General features: G+C 37.8%; 1 protein-coding gene across 4 annotated transcripts in view; it reads left to right on the top strand.

Moving 5' to 3' along the window:
- The window catches only part of Asxl2 (ASXL transcriptional regulator 2), a 95,841-nt gene that overhangs the window by 31,174 nt on the left and 40,958 nt on the right, over positions 1-23,709 (top strand). For 3 of the 4 annotated variants that reach the window (XM_052186202.1, XM_052186201.1, XM_052186204.1), the window contains 2 exons: positions 3,353-3,500; positions 23,301-23,416. In XM_052186202.1, coding sequence (XP_052042162.1) covers positions 3,353-3,500; positions 23,301-23,416 — 264 coding nt within the window. Of the gene's footprint in view, positions 1-3,352; positions 3,501-23,127; positions 23,219-23,300; positions 23,417-23,709 lie in introns of those variants that run through there. The other variant, XM_052186205.1, reaches the window with a different exon arrangement.

The raw sequence follows: 23,709 nt of genomic DNA, 5'->3' as shown, positions 1-23,709 counted from the left end.
TACAGAAAACCTGTTTTGTCCCCTGGGTGTATATAAATAAAGGAGAGAACCAACTCCCACAAGTTGCCCTTTTAACTTTCATACATGTGCTATGTCACATTGGTGCCTATACTTACATACTAAATAATGTAAAACTAAACAAATGGACATCTTCCAGGTGTGCCTATGCATGCCTGTAATCCTAGCACTCAGGCTGCAGATCTAGGTCCTAGTCAGGCAAGCCTGTGAAGCACAATGAGATCCTGTCTTAAGCAATACAAAACAAGAGAGGAACAAGACCCCATATCTAGGAGCTGAATGTGGTGGTATATAGTTATCAATCCTAATACTCAGGAGGCCAAAGCAAAAGGATCATGTCCAGTCCTAGGATCAATTTATGTAATATACAAACTCCTTTCCCACTTTTTAATCTTAACTTCCTCTGACTTTGTCTGCAGTGTTTAACATTTGTGTATTATGGGACTTTAATTCAAATTGAAGCTTTCACTTTCTCTTTTGATTATTTTCGCTGTTCTAGATCTTCCATAATTTTCTTTGTATTCATTAAAATGCTTACTGTGTTTTAGAGAAGGGGAGGTAAAATCTTAAAATATATTTTCTATTCTTAATACCACTTAGGTCAGTTTTTTGGTATCAGTCTGCTTTGGGAGTTTCTCTCATACATACATCAAGCAATTCTCCCACTGAAATCAGTTGGGCGCCCTTTAACTCAGGTTTTGCACTGTCTATCCATTGTGTCAGGGCTCAATACCATAGATTACCCTTCACTTCAGCTGCTAGTTATAAGTCTTTGGTTGTGACCTAACCTCTGATAGACCAGCTATAATTATTGTTTCATGTTCTTGAGTTTCATTAACTTTCTAGGACTGCTTACAAAAAAAAAAGTCATGGGAAACCTTTTAAGTTTTCCATTTATTGTAACTCAGATAAAAGACATGCAAAGTGAGGTGGTTGTTGAGTATGGAAGCTGTCTTGGCATATCAGCTCCAAGTACAAATGTGATTTTAGCTTTATCCAAAGCCCTAGGCTAGCCTCGAATAGAAGATTTGCGATCGAAGCATCATTCTGTCATTGCTATCTGCTCAGCCATCATCCTTGAGATCTTGGCTAAAGTTGCAATTTTCTAATCCCTTACTTATATTTTAGTAGTCGGCCTCACTGTGAGGCAGGCCATTGGAAACACAGAGTTTAGGTGCTAGAGTCAAAGAACAAACAGCAGAACAATAGGCCTTCCCAATCCCACTAATGACTAGGAAAGTACAAAAGTCAGCTCTCTGTATCAAGAATTTAAGTCTTGAGAGATGGCTCAGCAGTTAAGAGTAATTGTTGATATTGCAGAGGAATAGATTCAGCTTCTAGCATGATGTTCTCTTCTGGTCTCCACAGACACTGCACATATACATGTACATTTGCATATATACAAAACACATAAGATAAATAAAATCTTAAAATAAAAAAGAACTTAGAATTCAAATAATGTATGTCTTGTATCAGATTGTCAAGTCTATGCCAGAAATAAAACTTGGATAAACTATAGTCCTTGAACCCTTTAATGCTTATATTTTCATTTTAAAAATATTTCATATTTATAAAATATACTATGAAACTGTACCATTATAATAAAGCAAAATAAGGTAGTTTTGAATAAAGGGACCTAGAAAGTTTCTGTTATTTACTGGTAAGATTTAAGCTGTACTGAACATATACTTAAGAGGAATGAAGGCCTTCAGGGAACAATAGGCTTTTCTATTGCTTCCCGTTTCTTTGGGGTAGCTCAATACAAGAGACAGATAAAATTCTGAATGAATTTATAAGTAGAAAGAAAAACAGATGAAGTAATGATCACTAGAGTCAAGATAATTGATAAACATTAGCTAACAATTGCGTTTGACTCTGAGCTTTGTGTGTTTGGGTGGTGTGTTGAGTAAGCAGATGTCAGAGGTCATCAGGGAGAACCTTTGGATCAAATCTGTGTTTGAAGAAGATTTTCATGAAAAGGTGATTATAGTTTGAAAGAGAAACTGAGAATAGTAAAAGAGAGGTAGACCTAAGAAGTAGAACACATTGTATTTGGAATGTGTAAAATAGTGGATGAGAAAAGATCCTAAGATTTGGGGGCATGAGCCATTGATCCCAGAGGGATCACAAGTTTTTTGCAAAAAGAAGATAATTATATTTGTATTTCAGATACTTGTTGAACCTACAGGTCAAGATGTCTGGCTGGCAACTAACTCTATAAAAGCTGTCCTGCATTTTGAAGGAAGGAATATAAAAATATGGGGTCTGTATTAAGAAAGTGTATAACATAAGAGATGGATAAGAGGGAAATTTAATTGGAAAATATTCTTACTCGATCAGAATTAATGGTCTTGGGACTATGTCATGTGGTGTCAGTTAGATATAGGATTAGGTTTTTGTGCCTGTCAGTTCATATTTTTAATGTGACTGTAAAAATAATTATGTGGGACCATAAAGTACTGATGGAAAGAAAATCCTTATGAGAAATAGCATTCACTAATTCATTTATTTGTATTTATTTTTTTTAGTATTATGTGAACACACAGTAACTAGTATTGAGCTCTCATAAAGGCTCAATTATTCTAAACATAATTTAATAAGCTCATTTAATTTCTAAGTGACCTTTTAAGGTAGGTACTGTTACCTCACCTTAGAAATTAAAATTAAAGCATGAGAAATTACCTTAGACTAAGGCTGTGTAGTAGGTAGGAGATAAAGCCAGAAAACTTTACTTCTTTAGCCTCTCATATGTAGCTCCCTGGTTATGTTTTTCTCGTACTAAGTAGATAGACATAGTTATTCTTTCTGGTTAACATTCTCATTATTCAGAACTAACATTAAAGTAATTAACATGATTCTTAAAAACAACAACAAAACAAACAATACTCCTTTTCCTGCTGCTTATTATTAACCAATATTGAAGACCTAGTTAGATGAAAATAATATGATTATCTTATTCTCCGGACTTTAATTCTGTAATTCAATTCGGAATACGTAGGGTGCTACCCTACACATACACAATTGTGTCTAAGAAAATTATTAGCTTTTTAAACCTCAACGTTTCATCTTTTACCTGGATTTATATATATCAGTTTTGGTGTAATTTAAACACATGTTGTGCCTGAATATAAATGTTGTATGTAATTTTTATCTTTGGATATAGATCGAAATTAACTTATTTGACCCCCAAAAAGGAAAGTATCAGGATTTTGGCAAATATTTGTGGTTTTACTATAATACTAAAAATCAGCTAATTATTTATTGCATTCCATATTAGAAATTTAGTTTCAATTTGCTAAAATGGTGACAGTCCTAACATTGCCTACATTTTCAGAAAGATGTGCCAGATGGAGTGAAAGAGCTGTCAGAAGGCTCAGAAGAAAGCAGTGATGGCCAGTCAGACTCTCAGAGCTCTGAGAACAGCAGCAGCAGTGACGGTGGCAGCAATAAAGAAGGGAGAAAGAGCAGGTGGAAAAGGAAAGGTAACCTCCCACTGCTGCAGCAGTGCCTTGCTCAGATCATCAGCTCAGACCATCAGCTTCCTCCTCCTTTGGAAGCTTAGTGCTCTGTACTAGTCTTCTGCAGGGGTCCAGGTTTAACCTCTAAGGGCGTCAGCCACTAGCCTTATGAGCCTGTCTGACTGTGGGACTGAGGAACTTTTAAAAAATATGGGACTGGGAGATTGTTCTGTGGCTAATATGCTGTGTAAGCCTAAAGATTTGAGTTTGGAACCCCAGCACCCATTCATGTATAACAATAGTGAAGGGGAAAAGGGAGGTGGAGAGGGAGGGAGGGATGGGGGGTGGGGTGGAGGGGAGAGAGAGAGAGAGAGAGAGAGAGAGAGAGAGAGACCGAGACCGAGACCGAGACCGAGACCGAGACCGATTGGACTTCGTGAATTATCAAAACATGATGGGAACTGTATAAAGATTACAGTTCAAATTCCCAGAATGTAAAAGTTGAACAGGCATGACAGCTGTCTGGGGTCTCAGCCAGCACTTAAGCAAAGGCAGGATTACTAGGTAGATAGACTAGCTTAAGTTGACAAGCTCTTACCTTTTTGGTTCAGTGAGAGATCAGCCTCTACACACAAAACATACACAACACATACAATATGCAAAGGGGAAGAAAACCTTGGAAAATGGTCAAGAAAGATCCATAATGTGACCTCTGTCTCTTCATGTACATGCACATGTGAGCACATAATGCATGGACACTCAACCCCCCACCCCATGTCATTTTGGAGAATACTAAGGTTCCAATTGAAACCTTGTGGAAAGTACAGTGTTTCCATTTGCTTTCTACTCTGACATGTGTCCAGACTTGTTCTCATTGGGTTTTCTTTGTTGTGCTTTTTTGTTTACATATTTTTGGGACAGGGTCTTAACTTGTATCACTGGTTTACAACTGGATAGCCTAGGGCAGCATTCAGTTGGCTAATAATCCTGCCTCTTCCTTCTGAGTGTTCCTAGTACAGGCTAGAAGCCACATTTTGGTAAATGTTGTCTTTTAGCAGTCAAGTTTGTCCTGTGTCCCTTCTTTCTTTCTATATTTGTTAATTATACTTAGTAACCCAGACTAGCACATTTTTTTTTCACTCAGATTTTGTTGTTCACATTGGAATTCACTCTTGATAGTGTATTTTTTAAGATTTGGGAAAGTTGTGCAATTTACAGAGACATACATACATGTGTATGTCATACAGAATATTTTCACTGCCCTAAGTATCCTCTCTGATATCTTACATACTCTTCTACCTAACTTGTGATATTTTCTACTATCTTCATAGGTTTTTGGTTTTTATGGGTCCCCCTCCCCCCCCGCCCTCCCCCACAGGTTTTTCAAGACTGAGTTTCTCTGTGTAGCCCTGGCTATCCTGGAGCTCACTCTGTAGACCAGGCTGGTCTCGAACTCAGAAATCCGCCTGCCTCTGCCTCCCAAGTGCTGGGATTAAAGGCATGTGCCACCACTGCCTGGCATATCTTCATAGTTTTTCTTTTCCAAGACTGTCATGAAGAATTTTTTCAAATGGACATTGCTTTTAAAGTTACATTAAAATTTTTTGTGTGTATGTGCATTCACATGCATGTGAATATACACACCTGCAATTGCATGTGCACTAGTGCCATGGCACTTATTTAGATGTCACTTATAGGAATTAATTGTCTCCTATATTCATGTGGTCAAGGTTGGTGGCAGGGTCCTTACTCACCTGGCTCCAGATTGGCATATTATTTAGTAATGTATATTGGCGGTTACTCCATGTATTTTCATAGCTTATGGGTGTATTTCGTTGTAGAGGTAAGTCGTGTGGCATAGCCATTCACTACCTAGAAGATGTCATTGATTTGGCAATGAAGAGTGAAAACTGCTATGAACATTGTGTGCATATGTTGTCTCTGTGTAAATTCACAGAAGTATGTGACTGCTACAGTGTGAGGAGAATATGTTAAATTTTGTAAGAAGCTGCTGCAGTGCTACAGTGCCTGGTGTTTTGTATTTCCTCCGACACTGAATAGCAGTTGCTATGGCTTTATATCCTGACCAGCATTTTATCATCTATCAGCCCTCTGGACTTTGGCTATTCTAATAGATGTGTATCAGTATGTTACTGTTGTTGTAATTTGTATTTCCATGATTGCATGTAGATTGTGATGTAGAACTCTTTTTTGCATAGTTATTTTGCATTTTAATTTGATTTTTGGTCAGAAATGTACCCAGGTCCTTGGTCCAATTTTCTTAAGGTTGGGATGTTAATTTTTATTGACTTTGGTGCGTTCTTTGTTCATTTTTGAAGAGTAGTCTTTGATTTTTTCTTTAAGATTTATTTTTATTTTATGTGTATGTAAGTTTTGCCTGTGCGTATGTCTGTATCATGTACATACCTGGTGCCCACAGATGCCAGAAGAGGGCATTGGATCCCCTGGGACTGGAATTATGGATGGTTATGAGCCACCATGTGGGTGCTGGGAATTGACTCTGGGTCCTCTGCAAGAGTAGCCAGTTCTCTTTACTGCTGAGCCAGCTCTCTAGCCCTGGATTGTAGTCTTTTATTCGGTAAGTTTTTTCTATGTATTTTCTCCAAAACTCTAGCTGTGTTTTTTATTTTCAAGGGGGGAGTGTTTTGGGGTGGCGGATTGTTTGCTTTGTTCTTTTTATTTTTAATTCTGTTGGCAGTTTTCCCCCTCCAATATGTGTCTGTTTGTATATATGACTAATGAGTACAGGCTAACACATGCCACAGCATGGTGGTGAGAGGGCAGCCTTCAGGGGGCAGTTCTCACCACTTACAACCTTGCTTTGAGGCAGAATTTCTTTTAAGAAATTCTTTTAAGCTTTAAGAATTTCTTTTAAGCTTCTGGGCAGTTCCTTCCATTTTGCCTTAGGAACACTGGGAACAGCTTCCTGATCTGGCTTTTTACCTGTTTCAAAGAACTGAGCTCCCATAGTCAGGGTTTGTCAAGCACTTGTACCCCGTTGAGTAGTCTCTCCAGTTCTGGTTCTGCATTTTCTTTTAATAAAACAAAAGTTTTAAATTTGAATTTAGTTCAGTTTATCAGTCATTTGTTTAGTGAACTTGAGCCTTTGGTATTGTATCTAAAAAGTCATGACAAAATCCAGACTCACCTATGTTTCTTCTCTAGAAGTTTTATATTGAATTTTGTGTTTAAGTCTGTGATTAAGTTTAATTGAGAGAGAGAGAGAGAGAGAGCGAGCGAGCTTGTGTGAGTGTGTTGGTGTGGTAGGGAGAAAGACAAGCTGGCTGGCATGGAGTCTGTGCCGAAGTGTGCATGTGTAGGTCTTATGACAACTTTGTATAGTCCTTCCACCTTCATGTGTGTGGGTTTTGAGGATTTAACCCAGCTTGCCTTGCTCACGGAGCAGTCACCATTACCTGCAGAGCCATCTCACCATTCCAGTTTGAGTTAGTTGTTATGCTAAATCTGTTTCTTGGTCCTGTGGTCCGTGCTGGACTTGGTACAGGTCTTTAGTCTCAGCACTTGGGAGGCAGATTCAGACAGATAGGGATGCAAGGCCAGCCAGGGCTACATAATAAAATCTTACCTCAAAAAAGAAAAAAATGTACAAGTTATATTTTATTTAACTTTGTGAAATGTGGTGGACAACATTCTAAATGTTACCTTGGTTTATTCTCAGCTTATGGCTCTTATGGAAGTTGCTTACCATAACTTATTTGCAACTCTTCTCTATTTCTGTCTTCTAAACTTGGAGCACTTCTGTTCTCAGCTCTCTTCCTTACTAGGAAATGAATATTCTTTACTACTAGCAAACACTAGATGCAGGCTGCCTGTCTTTCATACTATTTGATACCTAACCCAAGACACTTAAGGAATAATGGCTACATTGAAGCCATTTCTCTGGAAGGTACTTTCCTATTAAAGATAACATCTTATCATCTATTCGTACTAATTATTCTGTAGCTTTTTATTAGCTTCTGTTTGAAGCTGGGGGAAATGTTTTTTAAATCTCATATTTAATAAACTATATGTGGCAGTAGAAATTTTGGACTTCTGAGTACTTTATGGAGGTATTGATGTTCATGTGTAAAGTAGGCGTATATTCTCAAGTTTGAATATCTTCTAAATTTAAGTATAAGTAAGTAAACTGCCTTAGACCCTAAGATAATTCTTCCTGTAATAATAGACTCATTCATTTTAACTGCATTAAGAACTGTTGATGTGTCAGATTATAAAAAAATAGGTCATTTTTTTTCTTATTCCCATGGTAATGATTGTGCTATTCTTAGGAAGGAAGGATCAAACTATACTCTCTGGTATAGCTACTAAATACATACAGTTCAAGAAAATCATGTAATCTTAGTTTTAAGTTTGCAAGTTTATTAGAGACATACCCAAATTAGGTAAAAACAAAATGATAGGGTGCTCACCCTCTTTTTTTTTTTTTTTTAAAGCACCTGATTTGGGCAGAATAAAGTGAAAAGGGCTCGGGGCCTATTGAGATGGTTTAGTAGTTAAGAGCACTGAGTATTCTTCCAAACATCATGAGTTTGATTCCTAGCAAGCACATGGCAGCTCACAACTGCCTGATGCCCTCTTCTGGTGTATCTTAAGGTAGTGACACTTTGCTCACATACATAAAATAACTAGCAAAAGTCATGTTTTCTTGGTGGCATCATAAACAAAGAGATCAACATTAAATGTGGCCAGACTAAACTGAACAAAAGTTTAGTTTATTTGCTGGCTGGAATATGCTTCAGCATTTTTGTTTGGGGATGAAGTGCTCACAGGGTTTCATATAGTCCAGGTTAGTCTGGAATGACTATTTCAGTGGAGCTGGCTGTGAACTCTTAGTTTTCTTGCCTCTACCTCCCAAATGCTGGAGTAATAAGCATGTTATCACATCTGGCTTTGTTCTTGGTTTTTTTGTTTGTTTGTTTGTTTGTGTTTGTTTTTGCATGTTTATTTTGTTTTTTGTTTTTGTTTTTTGTTTTTTGTTTTTTTTGAGGGTAAGGGCTCAATGTGTAGCCTTAGCTAGCCTAGAACTCCATACATAGAGATATATATGCCTGGCTCATTTCTACCTTTTAAGAGTAGACCCAGCTGGGCATGGTGGCGCACACCTGTAATCCCAGCACTTGGGAGGCAGAGAGAGGCAGACGGATTTCTGAGTTTGACGCCAATCTGGTCTACAGAGAGTTCCAGGATAGCCAGGGCTATACAGAGAAACCCTGTCTCAAAAAAAAAAAAAAAAAAAAAGCTGGGGAGATGGCTTAGTATTTAGGAGCACTTGTTGCTTTTTGTAAAGTATCCAAGATATTTTCCAGCACTTACATGGCAGCTCATAATTATCTATAAATTCAATAGTGAATCCTATGCCCCTTTTTGACTTCTGAGGATACTAGGGACCACACAGTGTACATGTGCCATGTGCCCATTCATGTAAAATAAAGGTATAGTTTTGTTTGTGTGTTTTATTTTTTAAAAGTGCTACACAAGCTGCAGCAGCCTGTGAGTAGTGTCTCTTGCTGGTGCTTTTTTGTTCAGAAATAATGTCTGTTAGTGGCCTTGTTAAAGAATTTGAGGCCCGCCTGGTCTACAGAGTGAGTTCCAGGACAGCCAGGGCTACAAACCTTGTCTTGAAAAAACCAAATCCAAAAAACCAAAAAAAAAAAAAAAAAAAAAAAAAAAAAATTGAATAAGTGCATTATAATGCAAAAATATCTTAAATTTTCTTGTTAGTAGCTCCCTTGGTAAATTTGAACAGGATGGCCTTACTCTACATTTTACATAATGGTAGAGGATATTAAAAATTAGGTCATAAACATTCAGCATTGTTTTTGATCTGCCTTTGATTCATTTGTTGAATAGGTACAATTCTAGCTATTTCTCCATGACCTATTCTATGGGGAGATATTCTTTGAAGTCACTATCTAATTGTAGATAATCTATAAAGCTGGGAAAAGAGTTTGGAAAGTGAAGTGAGAAGTAAACATGCAATTCATGTTACTTGAGCAATGCATATTCTCAAGAAATGGATAGATGATGGATAAATGCTAAGCCACCAATAATAAAGAGTAGCTTAGTCTCCCTTATGACTTAAACTTGTTATTTTTAGATTATTCACAATATAGTATCCTATAAAACATCAGGTATGTATTATATATTTAGGAATTTAATACTCCCATGAAATTAATGTGGCAGGCCTGTAGCCAAATAGGTATAGCTGCAGTTTTTACATTTGGATGAGGCAAGAAGACTTTGAGTTGGGATCCATTCTGGGCTACTACATATGACCCTATCTTTTTTATTGTTGTTTTTGTTTTGTTTTTTGAGACAAAGTTTCTCTGTATAGTCCTGGCTGTCCTGGAACTCTCTCTGTGGACCAAGCTGGCCTGGAACTCAGAAATCTGCCTGCCTCTGCATCCCAAGTGCTGGGATTAAAGGTGTGAGCCACCACCGCCCAGCTGTCCCTGTCTTAAGGCAAAAATAAGTAAAAACAAAAGGACTGGACTGCAAATGGCTTAGCAGGTTCTCTTGTGGCTAAGTCTCAGGATCTGAGTTTGAACCTTGGAACCTACTTGTTGGAAAGAGTGTGCTGACTTTTGACTTCTTTCCTGACTTCTATAGACATGCTCCTACACACATAAATAAAGGTGGTTTTAAGTACCCCTCAGGTTGGCACACACCTGAAATTCTATCATTTGGCAAGTAGAAGCTAGAGGATTGCAGCAAGTTCAAGGCCAGTCTGGTCTACAAAATGAGTTCTGGGCCTGCTAGGACTTTATACAGAAACACTGAAAAGATTTTAACAACAACAACAACAACAAAAAAGACAGTTCTTCTGTCAGTGAAGCACACTAATTGTGGCTGTTCATTTGTCTTGTTTAGGGCTTTTACTCTTAATCTTTCACAACTATTTCAAATGTATTATAAGACAGGAAGAACATTGAGATAGTATCAAAGCCCACTTCCTTTTTATGTGCAAAAATAAAGAGCTTTGACAGCAGAACTGATACTTTTAGTTAAAAATTGATAGAAACTCTTGATACATGTATAACCTTTCAGCCATATAGGAACAGCCTAAAACTTAGAAACTCAGTCCATTATTAAATATAGCTTATTGATTTCTAAATTAGAGAAAATTACTAGTTTATAGTTTTGATTCTTACTTTTCAAACACGAAACATGTCCAAAGAAGAGCTTTATGGAATTTCAAGTCAAGGTAAGGTGGAATAATGTCAGAAAAATTATTAGTAAAATCAGTTATCTCTGTTACAGTTTTGTGGTCATAACTAAGGATGTGTCTGTCTTTTCCCCAAAATATGTCCTAAGTATTATAAGACAGCTTTCTGGATATTTTTGGTTGTTTTGTTTCATTTCACCCCCTTGGAGACAGGCTTTTCATGTAGTCCTGGCTATCCTGAAACTCATTATGTAGACCAGGCTGGTTTTGAACTCTTTTTGCCTGTGCACTCCCAAGTGCTATGATTAAAGATAGTACATAAGTATAGTTTTTATCTTGTCATAACGAAAAGTTGTGAGATGATTTGCTTTACCTTTTTTTTTTTTTTAAGAAAAAAAGGAGTTACATGAAATACTCCTTTTCACTATAAGGAATTCTTATTTCAAGAGCACATTACTGTTAACACATTTAGACTGTTTTTTATTAAGGTTGGAGTTAGAAAATACATATATCCCTATAGCATTTTTATATATGCTAAGTTACTGAAAGGGGAGGGATTAGGCTTTCGTTCAAATGCATCCTAGAAATTAAACTTTTGACAAAGTTAGCTCAGGTGGCTGAGATGGAGGGTTGGGCACCTTGTATGTTAAAGGCAGTAGCACTGCCAGGACTTTAAGGATAACTAAAAGCAAAAAAGTATCCAGGTGTGATCTTTTCTATTTTATTTAAGGACATGACCGGATTGCAGTAGATGGTCATTGTGTGAAAAGGGACTTATAATCTAGATTGGTGATACAATGTAAACATTTTTATTTATCTTTTTATTTATCTATATGAGTGTTTCACCTACATGTATGTGGGTATATCTGCCTAGGTCAGCTGAGGGCATTGCCTTCCCTGGGACTGGAGTTGCAAATGATTGTAAGCTGCCTTGTGGTTGTTAAGAACCAAACCCAGGTCATCTGAAAGAGCAGCAAGTGCTCTTAACTGCTGAGCCTTTTCTTTCTAGCCTCAGGTCATATAAGTTAAAACTATTCTCAAAACTCCAGTACATCATTAATCTCCCAGTTGCCAAAGGGAACAAATACAGGAAATAAGGTTCATTTTCTATTATAAAGTATTATTCCAGTGAAGTCTTTTTAATGTTTTCCTAGTTCATTTCCTATGTTGCCACAATCTTTTTTGTTAAGATTTTCACTATTTTACTCATGGAGGGATTGAAATCATTTATTTTCCCCTGGGTTTATGGGGCTAGCTTGTTACTTTTCCTTTGTTTTTAAAATTATTCAATCATTTCATGTAAATGTGGAGTAGAGTGGAGAAAAAGCCAATCTTACCATGTCCATCGTGTTTCTCTTCCTGTATTTGATTTACTGAATTTTCTCGGACTGTTATTTACTAGAGAAGGAGCTGATGCATATGTCTATGCATTCGTGTTTTACATTTATATATACTTTGCAGCACAGATTTAGTTGTATTGAAAGTAACTTCTGCTGGGCGGTGGTGGCGCACGCCTGTAATCCCAGCACTCTGGGAGGCAGAGGCAGGCGGATTTCTGAGTTTGAGGCTAGCCTGGTCTACAGAGTGTCTTCCAGGGCAGCCAGGGCTACACAAAGAAACCCTGTCTCGAAAAAAACAAATCCAAAAAACCAAAAAAAAAAAAAAAAGTAACTTCTATCTTTAGTCATCATGTGATTGCACTGTCATAGAGCTTCTCAGGCCTTGACAATTGAGGAATAGGCTCATAAGATCTCAGAGCTTGGATGGGAGCAACACACACATCTCCTCTCTGGCTTCTATGGATTCCCCACTCTGTACTCTCTCTCTTTTTTGGTTTTTCTTGACAGGGTTTCTCTGTGTAGCTCAGGCTGATCTGGAACTCACTCTGTAGACTAGGCTGGCCTTGAACTCAGAAATCTGCCTGCCTCTGTCTCTGCCTCCCGAGTGCTGGGATTAAAGGTGTGCGCCACCACTGCCTGGCGTCACTTCTGTACTCTTAACATTGAAAACTATTCAGTTCCCAAGAACCATAAGCTGGGTTTTTTTGTTTTTTGTTTTTTTTTTAAATAGCCATACCTTTAACATTGATTATAAGCACTGCATACACACAGAAACATACTATTACCTACAGGTTAACTAGTATCAAAGAAGGGTTCTTAGACTTACTTACATGAGACATTACCTTTTTTGGCTTTATGAAATTACTTTAAAATTTTTAGTGTACTATGCTCTAGAAATATGAAATAAAGCAAACAACTATTTAGTTTTTTTAATATAAGATATTACTATTTAATCTTAGTTTAATCTTAATCTGTGTGTGGTAGTCTTGATTTTAGTAATAATGTTAATGTCTGTTTTAAAAGCAGGTCTGTAATAGAAAGCTGAGCTAGAACATAGTGTTAAGCACTCAGTTTTGGCCCTGAGTTTGTTCTCCAGGTGCAAGGAGAACTGACTAGGATGGCCATGAGAATAAACAGAATAGAAATATAAAAACATAGTAACTGACATCGGTTCATACTTTGGGTTGTTGTGGGGTTGTTTGTTTGTTCTCCTTTGAGAAAGTTTCTCTTCGTAGCTCTGGCTGTCTTGGAACTCACTCTGTAGACCAGGCTGGCTTCTAACTCAGAGATCCACTTGTCAGTGCCTCCCAAATGGTGTGTGCCACCTTTGCCCTGTCTCTGCCTTCTTTTTTTTTTTTTTTTTTTAATTGACATTGCAAATGATTTCCCCTTTTCTGGGTCCCCACTCCCCTCAAGTCCCATAAGCCCTCTTCTGTCCCCCTATTCTTCCATCTACCCCTTCCCACTTCCCTGTTCTGGAATTCCCCTATACTCTTTTTTTTTTTTTTTTTTTTTTAACAGCTGAGGACCGAACCCAGGGCCTTGCGCTTGCTAGGCAAGCGCTCTACCACTGAGCTAAATCCCCAACCCCTCCCCTATACTCTTGCACTGAGTCTTTCCCGAACCAGGGGCCACTCTTCCATTCTTTTTGGACATCATTTAATTTGTGGATTATGTCCTGGGTATTCAAAGTTTATAGGCTAATATCCACTTATCAGTGAGTGCATACCATGATTGATCTTTTGAGACTGGGTTACCTCACTTAGTATGATGTTCTCCAGCTCCATCCATTTGTCTAAGAATTTCATGAATTCATTGTTTCTAATGGCTGAATAGTACTCCATTGTGTAAATATACCACATTTTTTGTATCCATTCCTCCCTTGAAGGACATCTAGGTTCTTTCCAGCTTCTGGCTACTACAAATAGGGCTGCTATGAACATAGTGGAGCATGTGTCCTTATTGCATACTGAAGAATCCTCTGGATATATGCCCAGGAGTGGTATAACAGGGTCCTCAGGAAGTGACATGCCCAGTTTTCTGAGGAACCTCCAGACTGATTTCCAAAGTGGTTGCACCATCTTGCAATCCCACCAGCAGTGGAGGAGTGTTCCTCTTTCTCCAAATCCTCACCAACACCTGCTGTCTCCTGAGTTTTTGACCTTAGCCATTCTGACTAGTGTGAGGTGAAATCTCAGGGTTGTTTTGATTTGCATTTCCCTAATGATTAATGATGTTGAACATTTCTTAAGGTGTTTCTCAGCTCTCCGAAGTTCTTCATGTGAAAATTCTTTGTTTAGCTCCATACCCCACTTTTTAATGGGGTTATTTGGTTCTCTGGGTTCTACTTTCTTGAGTTCTTTGTATATATTAGACATTAGCTCTCTGTCGGATTTAGGGTTGGTGAAGATCCTTTCCCAGTCTGTTGGTTGATGTTTTGTCCTTTTGATGGTGTCCTTTGCCTCACAGAAACTGTAGTTTTATGAGGTCCCATTTGTCAATTCTTGATCTTAGAGCGTAAGCTATTGGTGTTCTATTCAGGAACTTTTCCCCTGTGCCCATGTCCTCCAGGGTCTTCCCCAGTTTCTTTTCAATTAGTTTCAGTGTGTCAGGTTTTATGTGGAGGTTCTTGATCCATTTGGAGTTGAGCTTGGTACAAGGAGATAAGAATGGATCGATGCACATTCTTCTGCATGCTGACCTCCAATTGAACTAGCACCATTTGTTGAAAAGACTATCTTTTTTCCACTGGATGCTTTCAGCCCCTTTGTCAAAGACCAAGTGACCATAGGTGTGTTGGTTCATTTCTGGGTCTTCAATCCTATTCCATTGATCTGCTTGCCTGATATTGTACCAATACCATGCAGTTTTTATCACTATTGCTCTGTAGTAGAGTTTAAAGTCTGGGATATTGAATCCCCCTGAAGTTCTTTTACTGTTGAGAATAGTTTTAGCTATCCTGGGTTTTTTGTTATTCCAGATGAATTTGAGAATTGCTCTTTCTAGCTCTATGAAGAACTGGGTTGGGATTTTTATGGGAATAGCATTGAATCTGTAGATTGCCTTTGGCAAGATGGCCATTTTAACTATATTAATCCTGCCAATCCACGAGCATGGAAGGTTTTTCCATTTTCTGAGATCTTCTTCGATTTCCTTTTTCAGAGATCTGAAGTTCTTGTCATATAGGTCTTTCACTTGTTTGGTTAGAGTCACCCCAAGATACTTTATGCTGTTGGTAGCTATTGTGAAGGGGGTCATTTCCCTAATTTCTTTCTCAGTCTGCTTATCCTTTGAATATATAAAGGCTACTGATTTGCTTGTGTTGATTTTGTAGCCAGCCACTTTGCTGAAGTTGTTTATCAGCTGTAGGAGTTCTCTAGTAGAGTTTTTAGGGTAAGTATACGATCATATCATCTGCAAATAGTGATAGTTTGACGTCTTCCTTTCCAATTTGTATCCCTTTGACTTCCTTCTGTTGTCTAATTGCTCTAGCTAGGACTTCAAGTACTATATTGAAAAGATACGGGGAGAGGGGGGCAGCCTTGTCTAGTCCCTGATTTTAGTGGGATTGCTTCAAGTTTCTCTCCATTTAGTTTGATGTTGGCTACTGGTTTGCTGTATATTGCTTTTACTATGTTTAGATATGGGCCTTGAATTCCTGTCCTTTCCAAAACTTTTAGCATGAAAGGATGCTGAATTTTGTCAAATGCTTTTTCAGCATCTAATGAAATGATCATGTGTTTTTTTTTCTTTGAGTTTTATGTAGTGGATAGCATTTATGGATTTCCTTATATTGAACCATCCCTGCATCCCTGGGATGAAGCCTACTTGGTCATGGTGGATGATCGTTTTGATGTGTTCTTGGATTCGGTGGGCAAGAATTTTATTTAGTATTTTTGCATCGATATTCATAAGGGAAATTGGCCTGAAATTCTCTTTCTTAGTTGGATCTTTGTGTGGTTTTGGTATCAGCGTAATAGTGGCTTCAAAGAAGGAGTTGGGTAGTGTTCCTTCTGTTTCTATTTGGTGGAAAAGTTTGAAGAGTATTGGTGTTAAGTCTTCTTTGAAGGTCTGATAGAACCCTGCACTGAAACCATCTGGTCCTGTGCTTTTTTTGGTTGGAAGCCTATCTATGACCCCTTCTATTTCTTTAGGGGTTATGGGTCTGTTTAGATGGTCTATTTGATCCTGGTTTAATTTTGGTAATTGATATCTGTCTAAGAAAATGTCCATTTCCTCCAGATTCTCCAGTTGTGTTGAGTACAGGTTTTTGTAGTAGGATCTGATGATTTTTTGAATTTCCTTGGTTTCTGTTGTAATATCTCCCTTTTCATTTCTAATTTTGTTAATTTGGATACTTTCTCTGTGCCCTTTGGTTAGTCTGGCTAAGGGTTTATCTATCTTGTTGATTTTTTTTCAAAGAACCAGCTTTTGGTCTTGTTGATTCTTTGTATGGTTCTCTTGGTTTCTACTTGATTGATTTCAGCCCTGAGTTTGATGATTTCCTGTCTTCTCCTCCTCCTGGGTGAATTAGCTTCTTCTTGTTCCAGGGTTTTCAGTTGTTCCGTTAATCTTCTAGTGTAAGCTCTCTCTCGAATTTCTTTTTGGAGGCACTCAAAGCTATGAGCACTGCTTTCATTGTGTCCCATAGATTTGTGTATGTTGTGCCTTTATTTTCATTAAATTCTAAGAAATCTTTGCTTTCTTTCTTTATTTCTTCCTTGACCAAGGTAGAGTATTATTCAGTTTCCATGTGTATGTGGGCTTTCTGTTGTTTTTACTGTTTCTAAAGACCACTTTTACTCCATAGTGATCTGATAGGAGGCATGGGATTATTTCAGTCTTCTTATATTTGTTGAGGTCTGTCTTGTGACCAACTATATGATCTATTTTGGAGAAGGTACCATGAGGTGCTGAGAAAAAGGTATATTCTTTTGCTTTGGGATAAAAAGTTCTATATATATATATCTGTTAACTCCAATTGGTTCAAAGCTTCAATTAGTTTCATTGTCTCCCTGTTTAGTTTCTGTTTTCCTGATTGGCCCATTGGTGAAAGTGGAGTGTTGAAGTCACCCACAATTATTGTGTTAGGTGCAATGTGTACTTTGAGCTTTAGTAAAGTTTCTTTTATGAATGAGGGCGCCCTTGTATTTGGGGCATAGATGTTCAGGATTGAGAGTTCTTCTTGTTGGATTTTTCCTTTGACCAGCAAGTAGTGACCTTCCATGTCTCTTTTGATGACATTAGGATGAAAGTCAATTTTATCCGAAATTAGAATTGCAACTCCAGCTTGTTTCCTGGGACCATTTGCTTATAGAATTGTCTTCCAGCCTTTTACTCTAAGGTAGTTTTTGTGTCTTTGACATTGAGGTGTGTTTCCTGTATGCAGCAAAATGTAGGGTCCTGTTTACGTAACTAGTCTGTTAGTCTATGTCTTTTTATTGGGGAATTGAGTCCATTGATGTTAAGAGATATCAAGGAGTAGTGGTTATTGCTTCCTAACATTTTTGATTTTAATTTTATACGTGTGTGGTTATCCTCTTTGGGTTTAATGAAAGAAGCTTAATATCCTGCTCTTTCCAGGGTATAGTTTCCCTCGTTGTACTGGTGCTTTCCCCCTATTATTCTTTGTAGGGCTGGGTTTGTAGAAAGATATTGTGTAAATTTGGTTTTGTCATGGAATATCTTGGTTTCTCCAGCTATAGTAATTGAGAGTTTCGCTGGGTATAATAGTCTTGGCTGGCATTTGTGTTCTCTTAGAGTCTGCATGAGCTCCGCCCAGGATCTTCTAGCTTTCATGGTCTCTGGTGAGAAATCTGGTGTAATTCTGATAGGTCTTCCTTTATATGTTACTCGCCCTTTTTCTCTTACTGCCTTTAATATTCTTTCTTTGTTTAGTACATTTGGGGTTTTGATTATTATGTGACGGGAGGTATTTCTGTTCTGGTCCAGTCTGTTTGGAGTTCTTTAGGCTTCTTTATTTTCATGGGCATCTCTCTCTTTAGGTTAGGGAAGTTTTCTTCCATAATTTTGTTGAAGATATTTGCTGGCCCTTTAAGTTGTAAATCTTCACTCTCATCAAATCCTTAGATTTGGCTTTCTCATTGTGTCCTGGATTTCCTGGATATTTTGGGTTACAAGCTTTTTGCAGTTTGCATTTTCTTTAACTGTAGAGTCCATGGTTTCTATGGTATCTTCAGCATCTGAGAATCTTTCTTCTATCTCTTGTATTCTGTTGTTGATATTTGCATCTATGGTCCCTGATTTCTTCCCAAGGTTTTCTATCTCCAAACTTGTCTCCCTTTGTGCTTTCTTAGTTGTTTCTACTTCTGTTTTTAGATCCTGGAAATTTTTGCTCAGTTCCGTCATTTGCTTGTTTGTGTTTTCCTCTAATTCTTTAAGAGATTTTTATGTTTCCTCTTTCATGACTTCTGCCTGTTGATCAAAGTTCTCCTGTATTTCTTTAAGTGTTTTTTGTGTTTCCTCCTTATTGGCTTTTGTATTCTCCTGAATTTCTTTCAATGATTTTTGTGTTTCCCTTGTAAGGGCTTCTAATTTTTGATCCATTTTCTCCTGAATTTCTTTAAGTATGTCCTTCATGTCTTCCTGTACTAGCATCATGACCAGTGATTTTAAATCCAAATCTTGTTTTTCTGGTGTGTTGGGGTATCCAGGACTTGCTAATGTTGGAGAATTGTGTTCAGATGCTGCCATAATGCCTTGGTTTCTCTTAGTAACTTCCCATGTTTGCCTTTAGCCATCTGGTTCTCCCAGGAGTTAGATGGTCTTATTGTCACTGGCTGGTGCTTCAACCTACTGTGGATCTTTAAGATTATCTCTGGACCACAGGATGACTGGGTTTCTTCTGGCTCAGATTACTGATATGCTGGCTTCCTCTTTTGTGCCTTTGGAGCCCTTCTCATTCTTGCCTCAAGCAATGCTATACTTAGGTTGTCAAGGTCAACCAGGTGTTCTCTATCTGCTCTATTAAGGAGGGAAGAAGTTGTGGTAGGGGTCACACAGGTCCTGCGATGGACTGTCTTGCAGATGAACCGCCTATGTGCTCAGTTCCTGAGTGCAGGCAGACCCCTGGCGGTTTGCACCACCAGAAATCTAAAGCTCAGGGTGATACAGTACCTAGTGATCCTTTTGTGTCCCTGCAGACTGCAAATATGGCTGCAGGGCTTCTCTCCTTCCTCAGCTTCCTGGACAGGACACTGGCCCCCTAGCCAGGTGGGCTGGCAGACAAAAGCCTCCTACGTGCTCAGTTCCTGAGTGCAGGCAGACCCCTGGCGGTTTGCACCACCAGAAATCTAAGGCTCAGGGTGATACAGTACCTAGTGATCCTTTTGTGTCCTGGCAGACAGCAAATATGGCTGCGGGGCTTCTCTCCTTCCACAGCTTCCTGGGCCTGTCTCTGCCTTCTAAGTGCTAGGGTTAAAGTTGTGTGCTACTGCCTTGCTCATATATAGTTTTAATTTATATCAAAACATGATTTTAAATTTAGTTTTACAGAAGTTTAGGACAGGGTCACACAGTTTACAGGTGTTCCCAGAACTTTATAAGTATTCTAGTCTGGCTTTATATTTCCAGTCTTCTAGGTGTAAGTTATACTGTGTTATGTTTTATTTTCTTCTTCACAGAGACCAGGGGTAGCAACAAACAAAATGTTTATCTATCTTCTGAATGTTGTTTTTAAGTACCATCTCTTTTTTAAAAAAATAATTTTTATTTTATGTTCATAGGTATTTTGCCAGCATGTATGTCTGTGTGAGGGTGTTGGATTCCCTGGAGTTGGAGTTAGAGGCAGTTGTGAGACCTTCTCAAAAGAATAAGGTGCTAGGCCTGGAGAGATGGCTCAGAGGTTAAGAGCACTGGCTATTTTTCCAGAGAACCAGGGTTTAGTTCCCAGCACTGACATGACAGCTCACAACTATCTTGAAAAACAATTTTGTTGTTTAAGATGACTTGCATATGCTATGTAATCTAATCAAAAGATAATTAGTTAACCCTTCCATCAATAAAGCCACATTCACAGGCTCTGAGAATTAGGACATGAGCACATGTTCTCAGTGGTCACCACTGTCATCCTACTCCAGGTACCTAGTCATTATTCTGAAAATAAAATATAAGTCTTGGCTTTGCTCCATTCTAGCTTGTTTCTTTTCTCAAGATAGTTGGGTTTTTTAATATGTAAATACAGATAATAACATATACAACAACCAATATGTATGGTATTTTTGTATGAAAATGTAAAAAAATATATCTTTGAAAAACATGTAATGATATAAATCCAGTTATTTAGATCTAGTTATCTCTGAAAATAGAACTTCAGTAGTTTGGAATAGAAAAGAGAACTTACCTGACTTTAGAGAATTATTAGAAAAGTTGATCAAAATCTTGTCCAATCTACCATAGATTTAGGCACATAGCAAAATGAGAGAGGTTTCTCAACATGTGTTCACATCTTGTTAGCTCTTTGAAGTTTTGAGGCATTAGTATTTAAAGAAAATAGTGTTTAAGTTTCATAGATCCTAAGACTAGAACCTGTCATAATTTTAGCCCTTGGTAGGGTGCTGTAATTTAATTGAGTTGGCTTAGTGGCAGGTTTATGCTTTTATTTGCTAGAAAAGGCATGTATCTTAAGGAAGAACCTTCTAAGTAATGTCATGATTATTACAGATAGCTATTTTCTTTTTTCCAGACAATGAAGTATTATTCTTAGATTCTTTAGGGCTGTTCTGAATGTTTGTTTTATATAACCAGGTAGTTTTTAGGAGAAATGAGAAAATGTATATTATGAGATTTTTCTATATCATTAAAAAACCAGTTGAATATGAATATTTTAACTTGTATTTTATGTTCCCTGTAATATAAAATTTGGTTCACTGACCAAATAAACACTTTAACAACACATGGTGATAGTTATGTAAAGAAAGTAGATCCCTTATATATTCCTACTGTAATCATTTCATAAAACAACTTGTCAATTTCTCAAAAAATAAAAATGTGAACATGGAGTTACTATAAGACCCTATAATTTCTCTCCTGGATTAAACTCAAGAACTTGAAGGGCTGGGGGTCCGTGGCGGGCAAACCTTGAATTCACGTTCCTAAAACACAAGCGTTTTATGTCCTTCCCCCCAAAAAAATACATCACAAAGGATAAAAAAGCAAAGGTCAAAACAGACAAGCCCAGTAAGACCAACCAGGAGAGCAGGGAAGACTGTTTGAGACGTTAAACCAAGCAAGTTGTTGCACACCTGTAGTCACAAGACAGTTCTAGGAGACAAACAGACTACAGAGTGACACCTAGGCTACATTGTAATTTATTTCCATTGGTGTCTTGCTTGCATGTCTGTGTAAGGGATTTGGATTTACTGGAAAAGGAGTTACAGACAATTGTGAACTTTTGTGTAGGTACTGTGAGTTGAACGTGGGTCCTCTTGAAGAGCAAGCAGTACTCATAACCATTGAGCCATCGCTCAAGCCCCCGTCTATCAATTAACAACAACTTTGTTCTTAATTGATAAAATATGAATAATTCGACAGTTGGTAAACATAATCAAAATGTGACATACACATACAATAGATTCAACAACAAAAATAACTAGTCCTATGTCATAACATAGATGAACCTTCAAAAGATCGCACTAGTTGAAAAATATTCACTCACAAAATGTTCTTTATTATTTTATCATCAAACATGGGGATTCGACAGAGCTATAGAGACGAAGTAGGTAAGGCAGGGATCATAGGCAAGGTAGAAGGATAGAAGAATGTCCAGCTGTCAGCTGTGCTCTTTAGGGTGGATGATGAAAATTGATGGTGGTGCTAGTTCCACAGTTTTGCATGTTTAAAGTGTTTAACACATTATGCTCTAAGCAATAAATTACCTTAAATACTTTGACCTCTTATTTTATAGTTTGTCAACATCTAATACTACATTGAAGATACATTTTCTTTTTGCCGCTCAATCACCTCTAGAGTTATCAAGCTCATTTTTCTTAAATCATATTGTATGTGTATATGTGCATGCTTATATTTGTTTACATATACCTCAAAGGCCAAAAAAGGATATTAGATGACCTGGAACTAGAATTATAGACAGACAGTTGTGAGCCACCGTATGTTGGGGTTGGGAAACAAATCTGAATTCTCTTTAAGAACATTAAGCTTTCTTAACTGCTGAACCATCTCTCAGTATATGTGTATGTGGGTTTTATTCCCTTTGTTTTAGCATCAAGCTGATTGTATACCAATTCTTCCCCACGTATATAATATGTAACTGTTACATTTATGAAGATGAGGACACAGACGCAGAGTTCAATTGTTTTAGTATCTGGACATTGAAGAGTAGCGTGGAGTGTTGCACTCCAGGGTCACACTACTCTATGTATACTTCCTCTTGATTTTGTGTCAGATGCAAATCTAGCAGCACATGCTTCATGTATCTTGAAGCTTTGTGATGTCAACTAGCCAGTACCTTTTGCTATAAATGCTTTCAGGTCAAGTATTTAAAAAGGTGACATTAGACAATTCTTCAGGAGTTATCAGTAGGATGGATGCCTTGTTCCTACATGATATGTCTGAATCAACAATTTTCATCTTTCTCCTTTACTAACATAAAACATATTCATTGTACTTGTACAAGTTAAGATTTTGGTTCCTAGCACCCACATTGGGCATTTTATAGTGCCTGTGATTTTAGCACCAGAGGGTATGCATGGGCACAGATACAAACACACACTCTGTCTGCCTGCCCCCCCCTCTCTCCCTCCCTCCATCTTACCCCCCCTCCCCCCAAAAAAATTAGGCTGAAGAGATGTCTCAATGGAGTATGGCCTGCTTTTCCAGAGGACCCAGGTTTGATTCTCAGCTAAACAGAACAGATAATGTTGAAGTAGAAGGTAGTTGTTTCCAGCAAAGAAATCTTCAAAATTCCTTTACCTTGGGAACACAGATACTACTCAGAACCTTACTTCTAAGTTCTAACATGATTTATACATGACTTCCTGCTTTTTTAATCACTTCTAATATATTAAACAATGAAGTTATATATACTAATACACACCCCTTCCCCATCCTATCATCCTACACTAGAACTTTCTGAGGAAATAAACTGAAAAGGGTGACTGCAGTACAACTACAAAAGGAAGATCCTCCCTAAAGTGTTTGGTCACAGTTCTTAACAGGTAGCAGCATATGATCTGGGGAAGGAATGGTGCTTGATATCAACTCTGATAACACAATCTTTCCTTGTCAATTTTTCTCTAGTATCATCTAGACTGTCACAGCCATCCTCTCCCCAGTCAGGCTGCCCGTCACCCACCATTCCAGCAAGTAAAGTCATTTCTCAATCACAGAAGCACAGCAAAAAGGCATTAAAGCAGGTAAGAATTGAGTCTGCGTTTATCAGAATAATCTCCAATTAAACATAATTATGAAAGCCTCATAGTTTTCACACTTTTACCTCTGTTGTATAATGGACAATCATGTACTAAGACCATGTTTCAAGAAAACACTGCATCAACCCTTCTGTTAGTAAAATTTCTTGAAAGCTTTTAAATTTGCGTTTTTACAGAGTAAATGTCAGCAGTCTACACATTTGCCACTAATAGTTTGTGTACTCTTGTTTAACACCTATTGTAGGGTTTGTTAATTCTTTTTAACATGATTTTGAAGA

This window comes from Apodemus sylvaticus, chromosome 6 (assembly GCF_947179515.1).
Source record: "Apodemus sylvaticus chromosome 6, mApoSyl1.1, whole genome shotgun sequence".
Taxonomy (NCBI): Eukaryota; Metazoa; Chordata; class Mammalia; order Rodentia; family Muridae; genus Apodemus; species Apodemus sylvaticus.
This window is presented reverse-complemented; position numbering and strand designations above follow the sequence as displayed.